The 16,809-nt window shown below is 44.9% G+C and overlaps 1 protein-coding gene across 1 annotated transcript; it reads left to right on the top strand.

The window, feature by feature from the left end:
- Positions 1–909: 909 nt before the first annotated feature.
- Positions 910–16,688, top strand: tmc6b (transmembrane channel-like 6b). Its single transcript, XM_076039274.1, has 21 exons — positions 910–1,593; positions 5,305–5,509; positions 6,305–6,435; positions 6,554–6,724; positions 8,721–8,876; positions 8,962–9,070; positions 9,155–9,239; positions 10,216–10,473; positions 10,889–11,100; positions 11,196–11,340; positions 11,524–11,679; positions 12,579–12,760; positions 12,848–12,938; positions 13,085–13,182; positions 13,531–13,626; positions 13,714–13,789; positions 13,874–14,007; positions 14,866–15,042; positions 15,146–15,224; positions 15,360–15,446; positions 15,965–16,688. Exons 2-21 carry the CDS (start codon positions 5,454–5,456, stop codon positions 15,977–15,979), a joined length of 2,514 nt encoding a protein of 837 aa, XP_075895389.1. The 5' UTR covers positions 910–1,593; positions 5,305–5,453; the 3' UTR covers positions 15,980–16,688.
- The last annotated feature ends 121 nt before the right edge of the window (positions 16,689–16,809 follow it).

Here is a 16,809-nt window from a genome sequence, read left to right as displayed (position 1 = left end):
ACAAGCACACCTTGAGCATAAGCGACATTTGAGGTTTGCGTCAAAGGCTAAAAATGTAACTGTGAATAATATTTCACTTAAAATTAAGAAAATAATACATTTTAAAGTATTTAACTTATTGCTAACGGGAAATGTATTTTATTGTTTTTGCTTTCTCAGGGGAAAAACATGTTGTTTGAATAAAAATTAGTATTTTAGGTATTGTGCATCATTTTCAGCAATTATCAAGTACAATTTCGGGGAACTTGGCTTCAAAACAATGTCACATCTCACAGTGTCAAGAGAAGCAGCCAAGCCTGATGGGATTTGCACTAGACGTCTCACCATTTTGAAACTGACGTGTGGCTGCAATGGATTATGAAGCACTATAGCGTTTTCCTCCCACTTGCACTCACCACAACACATCTCAGGTTTCCAGCCAGTACCACTAACACTGAAGGGTGAGCGTAGGCGTTGCCCTTTGCTTTTGCCTTTAGTATAATGCACATTCATCACTTATTGAATAATATTCAACTCCATTTAGCACTCTACACAGCTGAATTTCAAAAGAACAAGGATTTATAATTAAAGGGAATGTACCTACATATGTGACTATATGGATTATGACAACAGGCAAACATCAAAATGTCTAATTGCCCCTTTAAACGTTCAGCTACAATGGACTAACAAAACGGGCCTCCCTGAGGCTACAAAGGTTTCTAGTGAGGCTGGGTGTGGCCAGGTAGGCCTGGGGGTGAGTCAGGGCTTTAATGTTGCTTTTACGTGCCCGGACTCCGGGTTGTTCGCTATAATATCCCAATCTCTTTAAATGTATAGTAGCTATATAAACTTGTCATATGTCACGCAATCCTCAAACCCCTCGGTGGGGTGCATTCTCCCAGTCTGGTTTAGCATACTTTCACGTTGTAAAAGGGGAGTCATCCGCCGTCCCGGCCGCGAGGGGACTGAACCACCGAAGGCGGTTAACCGGGGTGTGTGGAAGAGCCTCACGATACTGTGTACATCTGACGAGTAGATATGGTTAGTTCTGTTCATACTTGTATTTTGTTTTTAAATGTACACGGTGTCATTTGGTTGGTTTGCAGCTTTAATTCCCTATCGGCATTTCCGTTTTTGTGCTAAAGCGCCGGGAGTTAGCACCCCCCCTTCTCTTTGGATTTGGTTTCTCCCCCATTGAGCGTGCGGCAGACTATTTTGACTGACAGCGGCGACGAGAAGCGAATCAACGAGTTTGTCAAGTTTCGGTGCCTGCTCACTTGAGTCTCTCCGGCAAAGTTTTGGACATGTAACATTACCGTGTTCCCCCCCCAGCTGTCTGAGTTTCACCCCCTGTCACACTTGTCTGTACCTCCAAACTAGAACCCCCCTCTGCGAAACTTCAGCGATTTCGCCTTTCTTTCTTTTTTTGAGTGGACGACGAAAAGCTCGGCAGCGTTCAAGGGTCGTTCGTCCGTTCAATCATCTGAGCTCGTCGACAACAAACAACAGACGTCCGAAGAACTCACACCAAAAAAACCCAACAATCTCCACTTGCGCCGCATCGCGGTGTTTGCATCAACGGAGGCACTCAGCAGAAAAACAGCCCGACAGAAGGTAATGAAATGACACGCTCATTGAACGATTTCAGTGAACGAGCTTTTTGTTTGGAAGCCAGACGTTGGTGCTTGAATGCCGCAGCTTGATGAACTTTTTTTATTGCTGGTTGGGGGGGCAATGTCTCTTTTCTGACATGCATTTTCTAGTTCGTCTCATTTTACCCCCACTGTGAACCTGTCATCTTGTTGTTGGGGGAGGGAGGAAATCGAGCTATTGTGGGCCCCCAGACTGTGATAACACTGTAACTACATGCTTGGGTGACTGTATCGGGGGAAGCTGTACGCGCTGTGTGTGCTCCACCTCAACATTGTTGGAAGCCGTTTTACTGCTCCGAGCTTTTACACTCGTTTGCTTCTATGCTGAAGTACTTCTCCACTAGTAAACCTTTCTTGAGGACAAGTGTGACGTCTCATGAGAGGTTTAAACCATCTCTTTATTTAAACCATCAAGTTTTTGCATCCACCGCACCTCTCCCTCTATTGTCTTTTCCTTCTCAGCACTCGAGCAACTGATTCCCATGCTGTTGTTGTTGTTGAAAGCTGTCTATGTAGACAGATTCCACTGCACCCCTCCCTTCCTTTTTGCCTCCTGCCTCACCCTCGCATCTGCTGACAGCCTCCGCCACGCTGCCTCACCCATCAGGATGCCCGCATTAGATTGAAGTGATGTGCTTACCTTCTGCTTTCCTTGTTTCGTTTGTTCACTTCACTTCACTTCACTTCTTCTTCAGGGGAAATCGTTTTTCAACTGACCCCTTCTCAGCTCACATCTCTATTGTCTTCAAGTCATGTCTCTTTATTTGTGCAGCCTTCTTGGCAGTTGTCCAGCTGAACTTTGAGCCTCCCAGGCTGTGCTGGAATTTTTTCCCCCCAACTTCAAGATTTCCTGTCTCAGAGGAGTGTTTTTTTTTTTTTTTTTTTAATTATTATTATTATTATTATTATTATTATTATTATTATTATTTGCTGTCTTTTGCACAAAAAAAAAAAATCCCCGCGAGTAAGATCTGCCGTCTTAGATCTGCCATCTCGGACCAGAGTGGTTGGCGCTGTTGACTTTGTTTGATGCTGCGGAAGTGAGGCTCGGAAATTATGAAGTCATCTTAAGTGGATCGGGACAGTGACAACTACAGGAGGAGAATGTGATCCATTGATTTGTTCATAGCCTTTGTGTAATAGCAAGACTTATCTTTGCAAGAATATCTGAACATTGATTTGGATGTTAATCAAAGGAACTTTTTGTGACTTTAGAGAGAAAATATATCTTGATGCATTTTATGGTGATGGGCGAAAGACTGCGAGATGTAAAAAGTGGAGTTTGTTTGAAAGAACAGGAAAAAGGTGTGGTTGTGTTGTTTGTTGCTTCAATAAGCCCTGGAAAAAAGGAAAAACCCCTGCAAGACTGGAGTCTGGTGGAGGTGGAAGGACATACTTCAGCTGTTGGGTCATTTAGAGCTTCACCCAGTTTCAAAATCGAAGCTGAAATGACTCCCGGTCAGAACTTCAGCCGCCAGGGAACTCGATGCTCATAGTGAACGCCCGGGCTTGGTTTACATACACGCTAACCCTGCATCACAAGCCCCCTACAGTGATTCACACTAAAACCTTGTTGGTTTATTGACTTCTTGGAATCTGGATCTCCAAAGACTGCCAGGTCCAGATGTTGTACAGCTATAGTTAATTGTTAGCAGGAATTTAATTGGAAGGACTTTCTTTAACTCTTAGCTCAGTCCAGACGGTCTGGAGCAACTAGCAGCTGCTTCTTCCCGACTGGATGTTGTTAAATGCACAGCCCTTCCTTCCTTTCTGAAAACATTGGCTTTCTGCTGAGTGGGTGCATCAACACAGGAAGTGGATCCGAACATTTAACATTACCCGAAGCCGTTCTTGTGGTGACGCGTTCAAGACCCAGATATATCACCAGTGCTGTGTAACTGGAATAGTTCATTTGGTTGTTGATAAAGTTGCGCTACGTCGGACACATTGGCTGAGGTGTTGTGAGAAGGTCTTTATTTAAATCAGTGACGGATGCCTGTTAATAAGTCTTCTCATAGCTTAGTGAAATCCTGATTATTAAATGATGAATAAATTGCTTCTAATTATCCTAAGAATCAAGCAAAAATCCATCTGTGAATATATGATTGCGGCCATGAAACTTGATAACCTGTTCCAACAGCCAATCAGATGTATATTAGTTGAACTGTTTGTCTGCCCCACAGTGTTAACCAACAAGGCTGCTTTATTTAATCATTCACCTCCCTGCCAGCTACTAGAACAGATTGGTGAAGATTTAAAAGAACATAACTGACATCTTTTTGAGAACACACACACGGGAAGCTGCTGCTGCTGCTGCTGCTGCTGCTGCGCTCCCTCCACAGTCCGCAGACGGCGTGACGCAACTGTCCCAGCTGGTGTGGCTGTAAACACTGGCCGAGCCTTGTTCCTCCTGCGGTCATGAATATTCAGTGCACTGGTGACACAGCACGACCACACGCAGCGTCACAATGGAGCCCTCGTGATTGTGTCTCACTAATTGCAGAGTCTTGGCAATTGTGGCGGGGGGGGGGGGCGTTAGCAGCGGCCATGCTGTTGTTTTCTCACTGAAGAAGCCTTTCGGATGAGAGGCAAAACAGTTCGCAAGAACAGGTCCAGTTGCCCTAACTTAACCCTTCTACTCTTGACCTCGATGGCTGAGAACCTCCAAGCACATTGTTTCACACTGCCTCTTATCCTCTGCGGTTGCAACAATTTCCTCTTTTCTTTTTCATCACAAGCACCAGCTACATTTCAACGCTTGTATCCTGGTCAGATGCCAGTCACTTGCAATCAGCATTTTGTACTCTGAACAGTAATTGGGGCTTGAATTGCCTTTGGGTTTTTCTGAATGTCTTTTTGTCTGGATTTATAACTATAGCTTCCATTGCTGTTTTTTCACAAAAATAAAAGCGATAGTTCTAAAATGTCAACAAAGTGCAATTGCGATACGCAGGCGTTTCCATTGAATGCAATTCTTGTCAAATCTTGTCCTTGTGAGATTTGATGAGAATTATGGTTGCTCTTGTTTGTTTGCTGTCAAGAACGGTTGTTATATTTTTCTCTTTGATGACTTTAAAAAATATTCCTTCTCCTCCTCTGTCCAAACGTAATGCCCCATTTTCAGTTGAAGTGAACTGGTCACGTAAGAACCGTACGTCACGTCTGCTGACGTGTAAATGTGGAAAAAAAGTGTTTCCACGACACTTTTGTGGTGTGCCTCTATATTTAACAGTAGATCTGAAAAGCCCCCTCATGAGTGTCAAAACCTTTTAGCCATATTTGAGAGTTGTTTCCAAGTTCAGGCGTGTCCAATACCAGTGTTTTTATTACGACAATTCTATTCTAGTTCAATTCTACGCAGCTAGCGTTGTGTCTAAATGTTGGAACCCGTACCGGGCTGTGCTGAAAACAAATTCCACCAGCTCGGTTGTGTGCTCATTAAAAGATTTAGACTCGGAATCAGATTTCCGTCCTTGTGGTTTTTTTTCTTTGACGACGTGTGTTTAGGACGAGCTGTGACATGACAGCAGAGTTCAAATTCCAAACAGGTGGCGTCAAGTTTTTTTGTTTTTTTTTTCTCCCTCTCTCTCTTCCACTCCCACCCACCTCCATTCTGCCCCGCCTCTTCCTCCTCCTCCTCCTCCTCCTCCTCCAACCTTCCCCTCTTGCTCAGGTAGCAGAGTGAAGGCCATGGTGGGAGTGGAGCGCAGGTCTGAGCAGGCGACGGTGTGAGTCCTCTGCAACCAGCCCCCCAGGGAGGACCGAGCCGGGCGAAGAGAAGGAGGAGGACGAGGACGAGGAGGAGGAGGAGGAAGAGGAAGAATGGCCCGCAACGTTAACTTCGACCTGAGCCACAACCTCATGGAAGCCGGACTGGAGTAAGTGTCGCCGCTGTTTATTTCTCTCCTGCGGCGCTCTTATCTCTCGGCCGCTGTCGACGGGATCGGCGAGTGTTTTCTCGGCAGGGACGCCGTGAGGGCGTGAGGAGGGGAGGAGAGGAGGAGAGGATCGCTCTCGAGATTTGAAATTCTCCCAGCAGGCACTTCTGGACTTTCTCTAAAACTACGTGACCCTCCCAAAAACAAAACAAAAAAACTACAATTGAGTTGGAAGGTGGATTGGGACATACGCAACATTAAAAAAAATGTAATGGTTGAAAGATTAAGTTTTGCGAGATCTTGCAAAGTGTGATGGGGGAAAACAATCCATACTTAAGCAAGATCTCGTAAAACTGTTTACATTGAGGTCGATGTTCTTCTGGGTCGTCTGTGTTCAGAGTGGAAACGCAGCAGTGGAGTGGTGTGTGGAGAGGGAGACAGAAAATTTAGTTTGACTTTTATTTACCGGTGTTGATTTGCATAGTTTTGTCATCTTTGGCGTTGGCAAAAAGGGGGACGATGCCGGACGATTTAAGGCGTTTCCTGTGTAAGAGAGTTTCCAAATGAGGGCATGGGAGGATCAAGAGAGAGAAAAGGTGGCATAACATTAATTTAGTAACTTCATTCTCCCATGCAATATAAATAGTTTTGCGATATCCAGCGAAAGTTTCCATTTTTTCCCTTTGTACCATTCAAACCCTCCCGGTCCCCCAAGTCCCTAAGAGGCCCCTGAGCCTGTTGCCTCCTCTGTGCTGCGATCGCCAGCCCTCACTCTACCGTCCCTCCCCCCCACAGGAGCCTGCTAGATGAGGAAAGCATCCACCAATCGTTCAGCCAGCTGATCGCAGAGCAGACTCGGAATGAAGAAGAGTCGGAGGCCTTGGAGCTGCAGCGGCTGCAGAGAGATCTGGAGGACGAGAGCCGAGGTAGCGACGCCGCTCCCATCTCTTCCTCTCCTCTCGGCTTCCAAATGAATAAATGAGCCGCACATTTTCTCTACCACCAAGTCAAAACACTTTGTTCTGCCGGTCCCTGTCGTCCCAGATGCTGTGGGCTTCCTGCCCAGTCACGGCTATGAGTTTGAGGGTGACCGGCCTGCACAGGGGAGGGACGAGGACTGGGAGGATGACGGCAGGCAGACGGACCCCCTCCTTGCTGATAAGTGGTCGTTGGCCACCCTGAAGGTCCTCTCCTCCATGCCCAGTCGCACCATAGGTGAGTTCTGATGGGGGGAAGAGAGCGGCTCTGGTCCTGTGCTGCTGCTAATGTGGTTGTTGTTGTCCGATGACTTGCTCAATTAAAAAAAAGAAAAGAAAATAAAGAAAAAAAGATTGGTTTGTTTTGTTAATTTTTTTCCTTTTTCAAATCTATTAATATTCTTACTTTAGCACCAGTAACAAAAGCTTCTATGATGACTCTGTTGTAAATGAGCTGCAGGTCAGAGTATCAAATCGTTTTTTGTTTTTTTTTTAAACTTGGCAGCTATTTAAGTCTTTCAACGTTGTTTACTTGAACCACATGGAAACCCAGACACCAAGTTTATGGATCCTGTTTCTGATTGTTGAGTAACATTGTAGATTTTTTTGGAACCACAAATTCCTCAGCATTGACTTGTTCTGTGTGTTAGTTTTGTGTGGAAACTGATGTAAAACAGCGTCACTGCTCTGTTGGATCAGCGGTTCCTCAACATTTAACCGCATCGCAGTCATCCCGCTGCAACTCTCTGGCCCTGATGTTAGAAATGCACAGCTGATTTTCTGAGGGAAGTGGTTTGTCTGTGGCAGGCGATCTTGCATCATCGACGTTGCAAGACCCACAGCGTGACAGCAAATTGTGTAGTCTCTTGTGTTGTTTCGACCGCCGTCCCATGCAACTGTGCAGTCTGCAGGTCAGGGGTGTGTCCACTGCCTCCTTGGCTGCACACACAAGTTGTGATCTAGTAAACATTGAACTCCTGTGACGATTGTTTATACTTTCATTTTCATTTTTGTCTGATCTTATTTTTATCAGTATCTCCAGCTCAAGCCTCAATGTCGACTTGCCAAGTCAACTGCTTTACCTCTAAAGGTCCTTACACACCGGGCAAAAGCCGAAGCCACGCGGAAATGCAATCGTTTCGCCATCAGTTTTTTTTTTCTATACACACACCAAGCGAATAAAGTTTGGGGCTCTTTCTGTCGCGCCAAAAGAGAAACAGTGGAGTTGACTACATCCTGTGTGACGATGTGCTGGTGATGGTTGGATTGAAAAATAAAAATAAAAATAATAGAAGTCTTTAGGTTCACCCAATATTGTGCTTGAGAGAGGTGTTGCAGCCGTTAAATGAATGACTTTTGTGCCTAGTACCTTAGTTTATCGTAGACATGTGTATTCTGCTTATTGTATTGCCAAAAATTATTTTTTAGTAGTAGATTCTCCGGTCTTGAGAGGGTGTGTTGTGTGCGTCAGGTGGATGTATAGCTCAGGTGATTACGCGGCGACGCAGGTGGAAGATACTAAATGTTTGGATAAGAAGCGGCGGTCACAAGCAGTTTTTTTGACCATGTTATTGAAGTTCCTGTTGCCATAAAAGAGTTTTTTTGTTTTCCTTTGGATGTGCTTATCATTTTGAAAGCTTTTCGGAACAGATTCAAAGCAAAGAATAAAAGACATGATTTTTTTTTTTTTTAAAGTGCAGCGACCGAAAAGTTTTGTTTTACGTGCGTAAAAGGAACCACCGCCTTCTACGCCAACATGCTAGTAGACGGTGAGTTCAACGCGACGACCCAGGAGCTCAAATCTGACCCAGTGAAATTTTAACCGTACTCCATCAACTGGCTCCACGTTTGCAGAGCGAGAGAACGGGAGAGAATTGCTGACGCGTTGATGTGACGTCATCGACCATCCAACATCATTCTGATTGGTCAGAAGTCCAGCGTTCACCTTTTCGCCCCCGAAAAATTCGACATAATCGTCAACTTATTATTCGCCTAGCGAATTTGCTCCCGGTGTGTAAGGACCTTTACACTTCCAATTAAGTACCACCCTGTTCCGCCACTTTAACTTTAAACCAAAGCTCACTCAGTTTACCCTCTCTGACCACTGGGTGGAAACACTTTTGATGAGTGTTTCTCTCTTTAATCACTGGCATTAAAGTGGAGTTTGCCGGTGAAGCGTGTTAAATGAAGAGTGTGATAATCCGCCACCCCCACACCCTCACTCTCACTCTCAGGGCGCAGCAGGGGAGCCATCATCTCCCAGTATTACAACAGGACCATGAAGCTGAGGCGGCGCCGCCAGAGCCGACCCTCCATCCAAGACTTCTCTCGCTCGGGCCGGCCGAGCATCAGGGGCCACCGCATCGAGACGGACGGCGACGATGCAGAGGGTGAGTAGAGGGGAGGGGGACGAGGAAGAGGAGGGAGAGCCAGAGAGCAGCCTGGGCTCATGCTGTCCCCTCCTGTGCATCGCAGCCACCAAGAGGGACCGTCTGGTGAACAACCTGCAGAACCTGTCGGTGGGCGACCGGATGCGGATGCTGAAGGCGATGCCGCTCAGCGTGGCCGAGAAGAAGGAACTCAGGTAAAGCCGCTCGCCCGTCACTGTCGTCACGGCGACCCAATCAAGTCTGTTCTGTAGGCCTGAGAGTGTCCGCTGCGTCCGCAGGAGGTCGGCCACACAGAAGGAGACGCACACGCCCTCCAGTGGCAAGATCCCCTGCTGCAGCTGGCTCAAGCTAAACGTCATTATTGTGAGTATTGCGCACAGTTCACAGCAAACAGGAAGTTTAAGGGCTGAGCCAGCAGCGTTATCTGATAACAAGTGTAATTCCCCCTCACATAAATCACTTCTATTTTTATTTTAAGCGTTTAAACCATTCCTGACCATAGAATGGCTGCGTAGGTTCCTGGTTTTAACTACGGTAGCCACAACAAAATAAAGGCTTTTACATTTTTGTTGACTTGTTTTCTTCCTTTTTTCTCAGCCAGTCTCCTAGTTCTCCTTCCTGTGCTTTTAGACTTCCATTTGATCTTCACATTCCCTCTGTTGTCAAGGGTCTTAAGAGAATAAAGTACGAAATAACAACTACGATCAGTACAAGGGCAGTTTTGCTTTGTTTCCTTGGCGTTTATCAGTCTAGACCAGGCATGAAGAAATGATATTAATAGTAGGTAAGTAAGAAAATAGCTGTGTTTCATCCATCTTTTCAGTGTTTTAAGAGTAATTTAAATAAAGAGCTAAATGATCCCATTAATGAGTTCTCAATAATTATCAACAATGATTTAACAAGGTTGGATACAATTACATTTTAGAATCAGCTCAACAAGTTGTGCTGTTCTAAGAACAATCAAGCAAGCTACCTGGTGCCCCGAGGGCACTGTGTCGGTGACCCCTGACCTCGACAGTTATTTGAGTCTCTGTGTGAGGACGACGACTCCCAACGGGACACAGATAGCAAACAACACCTGCTGCTGTTCTCGAGCCCAAGAGGAAGTCAGTGTTGTTATGTCGAGCTGGTGTAGTCACACTGTTGCCCAACTGTTTAAAACCCAGAGCGTGACTCAGAGTCTTTAGCCTTTTAAAAGCTAAACAACAAACACATGTGACGACGTCACCTGGAGTTTCACGGCTGCGCTGCAAGTCTTGGTGAAACAGTTTCTGTGTTTTCGGATGACCTGCTGCACAACACAAGTGATCATTTGCTCCTGTTTTGTTCCTCCCTTCAGGCTGCCAGACATGCTTGGTACAGCTGGCTCTCCTTCCTGCACTCCCTGCAGCTGTGGCAGGTGGCGCTCAAGATGGTGAGCGGGCGCTTTGGCTCCGGCGTCCTCTCCTACTTCCAGTTCCTGAAAACGCTGCTCTGCTTCAACGTCTTCCTGTTCACGGTCACAGCGGCCTTCCTAGTGGTACCTCAGGCCCTGCACCCTCCAGCGCCCCCTGCTGTCAGAGTGCCCTTTTATGGACTGGAGCTTCTCAGTGGAGCGGTAAGGCATTGCGTTACTGCTTAAGCACTCTGTGTCAGTTTAATGATGGGAGATTAGTAAGTTAATTTTACCTGCTACATTTATTGCTATAACATATGATTTCAGTATTTGAAATGCTGTTGATTTATTTGTATCCAAATAATTTTCAATTTGTATGCATTTTTTGCAAGTATGTACAAATATCTGCATTTTACCAAAAGAAATACTCTGCATAACTCTGCATAGCTTCAAGTGCAAATTTATGACGTCGCAAAAAGTTTTGGGACTGTGGTGGTTTTTCTGTTTGGATTTAAAACCTCCAGTTGGTGCAGAAAAGCCTCCTCAGGATATCTGGAGATGTTTTTGATCCTGTTTGTTTCTCCTACAGTTTTCTAACTCAAACGTAAGCCGCGACCTCTTTGCTCTCGCACCACAGGGCTACTTCTCAGACACGGTGATGTACTACGGCTACTACAGCAACTACTCGCTCAGCAAGAGCTGCGAGGCCGACGCTGCCGGAAACGCCTCGGCGTCCAACTCCAGCGGGCCGGCCTGCGCGTCGCCGCAGCAGTCCTACAAGATGCCGCTGGCCTACTTCTTCACCATCCAAGGGGCTTTCTTCATCACCTGCATCACCTTGGTGTACAGGTGTGGATCTTTAGCAGCGACGGCCACCCACTGGGGTCATAATGCCCGTCGTGTCATCACCGAGTGACGTCTGTGTGCCACTTGTGTTCCGACAGCATGTCCAAGTCGTTCGGCCAGAGCTTCCGCATCGACAAGTCTCACAGCATCCTGGCCATGAAGGTCTTCTGCTCGTGGGACTTCAAGGTCATCAAGAAAACCTCCGTGAGACTCATGTCGGAGAATATCTGCACACAGCTCAAGGTGTGTAGAGCTACACCTACACACACACCATCCATCTATCCATCCATCCATCTTCTATACCCGCTTCCTTCCGATAAACTCCATCCTACTTTGTCTCACTCCTTCTTATCTCCATCATTGCACGTTGTTCACGCAGTAAAGCGCTGAGCGTCACACTCATTCTCTCTCTCCGTCTCTGCCCAGGAGCTCCTGGCGGAGGTGAATCATAAGCACGTGAAGAACACTTGGCGCCAGCAGCTGTACAAGCTGATGGTCCATGGCCTGGCCTGGACCATCTGCATATCCAGCACCATCGGCTGTGTGTTCGCCGTGTACTTCTTCTCTGACTACATGCACAAGGTAAGGAGAGCTCGTGTCAGAGTTCACATTCTTCTTGTATTCAGTCTTATTTTTTTTATTTTTTGTGGTTGGATAAATGTGCTTGGCAAGAAAGGGGGAAAAAACGACAATGCAAACTGGGCCCATGGTTGTTTGGAAAGGTTTGTTGAAAGCTTCTGAAGTTGTGTGGAAAAGATGCAGCAGCTGTGTTAAATGTTAACCGTGAAGAAGAAACAGCTACATCAAGTGGTTATATTTTACATTGCAACACCTTTCACTCCTCCCTCTCCCGATCCCCTGGATACCTCGTCCACCTTCTTCTTTGTTGGTTTATCTGAAGACGCAAGCAGTCACCCTAAGTATGAAACGTTCAGGCTAGATATCTATGTGTATATATGTGTATATATATGTATATATATATATATATATATATATGTATATATATATATATATATATATATATATATATATATATATATATATATATATATATATATATATATATATATATATATATATATATATATATATATATATATATATATATATATACATATATAGTTATATATATATATATATATATATATATATATATATATATACATATATAGTTATATATATATATATATATATATATATATATATATATATATATATATATATATATATATATATATATGAGAACCATTCTTACGGTAGGAAAACCATGTGACTTTTATTGTACTGCGAGTATACACTTTTGTTAATGTATTTATGGCCAGTATGTTAAACTTTTACCAATATACAAATCATTAATCAAGCCAAATATTACACACTGGACATTATTAGTTGCTACCAGAACCAGCCATTTCAATAAATAGCCTTTTCATTTGACGTTGTCAATTTATTTATTCAAACATTTTCCTCCCTGTCCCAAACAGGACCTTCAACAGAGAAGCCGAGGTGCCACCATCCCGAACCTCCCGCTGCGCGAGGCCAGCCTGATGGCTCTCCCAGTGGTGGTGTCCCTCATCAACCTGCTGCTGCCCAGCCTCTTCAACCTGGCCTCCTGGATGGAGGACTACCATTCGCCCTCCGTCCGCACGCTTGTGGCCATCAGCAGGTAGCGGACAGCGGCTGTGAAGGTCTGAGTTTGTTTGTTTTTTTACCAGAATGCGTAACGTGTTTTTTGTTCCTTGTGCTTCTTTAGGAACTTGATCCTGAAGGTTTTCCTGCTGGGAGTTCTGTGCTACCACTGGCTGGGACGGGTGGCTGCTGAGCCTGAAGACATCGGGCTGACGGTGAGACACGTTCACTCACTCACACACACACACACACACACACCAACCACTCTGTCTAGATGAATTCTCAGTGAATGCTGCCGTGTAGTGTGTCGCTGTGCGGTGCTAACAACCTCTTGGCTGTCTCACTGTGCCGTCCCGTCCAGTGCTGGGAGAGTTTTGTTGGCCAGGAGCTTTACCGTTTCCTCATCATAGACTTCATCTTCACTCTGCTTAACACCTTGTTCGGGGAGTTGCTCTGGAGGTCGGTGCTTTATAATTATTATTATTATTAGTTTTTAATGTGAAAGTCCAGCTTCAAGTCTCGAGTCTAGGACCAGCAGCATTCAAATGTGCATCAAGTAGCAAATTTTTTATTTGTCTCACTGAGGATGACCGAGTCAAAAGGTGTCTGTGTTGGTGGTCCTGTGGCTGCCAGTCAGACAAATAAAACATTTTGTTTCTTGATGGAGACTTGAGTGCTGCCGGCCTTTCTATATTTTTGACAGTTTTACCTGTGCCTTGCACCTCTAGTTTTTTTGTGAAGTGTTTTTCCTACTTTCCTATTTTCTTCACCCTCCATGAGTCTGATTGGATGCACTCTTGCGTGCAGGTTTTTTTCTCAGCGTGTCCTCAAGAGGAACCGGAAACCTGTGTTTGATATCGCCAGGAACGTCCTTGAACTCATCTATGGACAGACGCTGGCATGGTAACAAACCCGCAACTCTCTTTAATGTGATCTTAATCGCAGGTGATTTTGGATAATGACTGGATTTTTTTATTTTATTTTTTCCAGGTTGGGCGTTCTGTTCACTCCTCTCTTGCCTGCCATGCAGATTCTCAAACTCCTGCTGCTGTTTTACATTAAGAAGGTACCGATCAAAAACCAGTGAGAGCCTGGACTGAGCGGTTCTCACATCAGAAGTGCTCATCCTCACCTTTTTCTCTGCTCACAGAGCAGCGTGATGAACAACTGCCAGGCTCCCCGGAAGCCCTACCGAGTCAGCCAGATGACCACCATCTTCATCACACTGCTCTGCTTCCCCTCCTTCCTCGGCGCCTCCGTCTGCGTCACGTACACCATGTGGAGGTGCGTGCGCACTCTGGATAGAAGTTGCTCTGAACCTTGATTTTTGGATTTGCGGTTAGGTTATTTTCACAAAACACTGACTGACCAATTTAGCCGAATGTGGCAAATTCAAATCATGCACACGCGCAAACCCTGAGTGATCAGGACATCACTCACATCACGTCAGTACATCCGTATTCACTCTATAGTCTGGTGTTCCCCAATCTCTGGGCCGCGGACTGGTACCCGCCCGTGGGTCGCACAGAAAGAATAATTAACTTCTGTTAAAGGTATTCTGTTTTATTTATTATCTAAGTCTGAACAATTTTATTTTGAAAGATTACCGGATTCTCTCCGATACATCCATCTATCGCTCAACTCTTGACGCATGTCAAGGCACTTGTCTCGGTCACGTGATGCGTTACCGCTAGATTAAACCCACGAGCCAGCAAGCTGGCGAGCAACATGTGTGAAAACAAAGGTGTTTGGAAAGAGGAAAAGGCCCAGTGAGGAGACAGAAGAGGCCACGACTTCCATGGGAAAGAAAGCAGCATTTAGCAGACAATACCAGGAGTCCTACCACAAACTTTATCTTGACAGAAGATTCCCACACAACAATCCCACTCTGCTTAACATGCGGCGACCGAAGCCTTCAAAACTGCTTTGCCACTCAGAGACCAAACACCCCGCATTAAAAGACCAGCAGCCTTTGGAGAATTGAGAAAGAAAAGGGTGTATGTGACTCACGTTGTGTTGTTCAGGTTGATTCATGTTTATTTTTGTATTTAGAATGTATTTTGTATTTTGGAATCATGACATGTGCTCTCCGTCTAAAAGCAGTGTGTCCTGTGTCTGTTGTCTGTCCACGTCCATCCTCAGCATTAAGCCCTCCCCGTCATGTGGCCCCTTCCGTGGACAGGACACCATGTTCGAGGCGGGTAAGAAATTGGTGGAGGAACTGGAGGAGGACAACCCCAACCTGTCCCCGCTGGCGTGGGCTCACTCCTACCTGATGGAGCATCCCTTCATCCTGTTCGTGGCAGCGGCCATCTTCCTGTGAGCGATGAGTCAGAGCCAGGATGTGTTTCATTATCTGCCCTCATACGCACGTATTGATGTGATGCACTCTTGTTTTCTTTTGTTTTTTTCTTTCCATCAGCATCGTCATCTACTTCCACATTCAGGTGCTGGACGGTCAGCGGAAGATCATCAATCTGCTGCAAGAGCAGATTGAAAACGTAAGACTTGACTCACCCTAACCAGCATGCATCTGTTTAGTACAGAGTCAGTCTGATGATGGAGGTGAGAGTTCAACAGGTCCTTAGTTTCACTGAATCTGATCCCTCCCTTCTTCTTTTTCTCCATCAATCCAGGAGGGAGAAGATAAGAAGTTTCTGATCACCCGCCTTCAGTCTATCCACGAGCAGAAGCGAACACCCACGCGGAGGCTCACCAGTCAGGTGTGTGTCGGGTCGGAACATTAAACAAAAGCAGCTCCTTCACGACTTCACTTCGCTCACCACTCAACGCCGATCATGTCAGTTGCGCTTAATAAAGTGAGATGAGAAATTTGTTTGGTCATCGCACCCTACAGACTAAAAGCCTTTTAAAAGTTTTTTTTTGTGCGATTAATTTGGACTGATTTTATTTTCTTTTGAATTGCATTTTGATGTTTTATCTTTAACATTAAATTCGTGCTTACAAACTCGGCACAAATTTTCCGCTACGAGAAAGCAACACAGTATTTCCACCGTGTTTGTGACGCTCTAAATGCTGCTGCTGCTGCTGTTGCTGATGATGATGACAATGATGATAATATTAATGTCGGTTGGACCAACACAGACCTACTACTACTACCACGCAAATGCAGAAAGCATGATTTGGCCTTAAGGGTGCGTGATCGATGCATATCGTTGTGCTTCACAACCTTTGAACACTGACCTGCGGTGTTTTTTTGTTTTTTTTCATTCTTCTTCAGGACTCCAGCTGTTGAGAAAACCTCACCAGGAAACATGAACCCTCTTTTGCTTCTTCATTTTTTTGGTCTGCACTAACCCCAGAACTCAGGATGGAACTGGTGCTCAGCTGCACATTTTTTTGTACTCTGTAAAGGGAGCAGGAGTACTTGACAGCAACCCAAACGCACGGACGACGTTCAAACTGCACCGTGGAAACTGCAGAATCGAAGCCAGCGCGAACCAGTGCACTACAATGCTGTCAGACGGGCACACCCACTTCTTTTAACACTGATCTGAGGTAATGCTATGCAAGTTTCTGTTGAACTGGAAAAAACAAACAAACTAAAAACCAGCCGAGGAAGGACGACTGCAAACGTACGATGTATCTGAATGAAGATGCATCGTAGAAAGAGACTTTGAGAGGATTTGGGAATATTGTCTCATTTAAGATGATTCATCTCATTTAAATTACAGAGCATCTGTAAAGTGAGTTCTCTCATTAAAGCACTTTTTATATCAACTGTGAACAAATGTTTTAACTGTTTTTTCGACCGGCCTTTTTTTCTTTTCTCTTTTAATATGTGGTTTTTATATTTTTAAAACGGTTTTTATATCAGTGTGCATGCTGTGGATGAACTTACAATGTCCTAGTTGGGAAGTGGCTGTAGTTCCACTTCCATTTGCGGGCTCAAAATTGTAGAATTGTGGTCATTTTACAATTAAATATTTTTTTTGTTTACCAAATCACCTTGTTGTTCCTTTCATTGTACTTTTATGACTTTTATGAGTAAATACTAGCCAGTAGTTTGGTAGTTTTTTTTTTTGTTGTCTTTTCGCTATAATTTATTTATTAATTCTTTTGTAG

Source organism: Nelusetta ayraudi, unplaced genomic scaffold (genome assembly GCF_046127955.1).
Source record: "Nelusetta ayraudi isolate G7.1 ecotype Tasmania unplaced genomic scaffold, CSIRO-AGI_Nayr_v1 ptg000004l, whole genome shotgun sequence".
In the NCBI taxonomy this organism is placed as follows: domain Eukaryota; kingdom Metazoa; phylum Chordata; class Actinopteri; order Tetraodontiformes; family Monacanthidae; genus Nelusetta; species Nelusetta ayraudi.
Note: the sequence above shows the minus strand (reverse complement) of the source record. Positions and strands in the feature narration are given on the sequence as shown.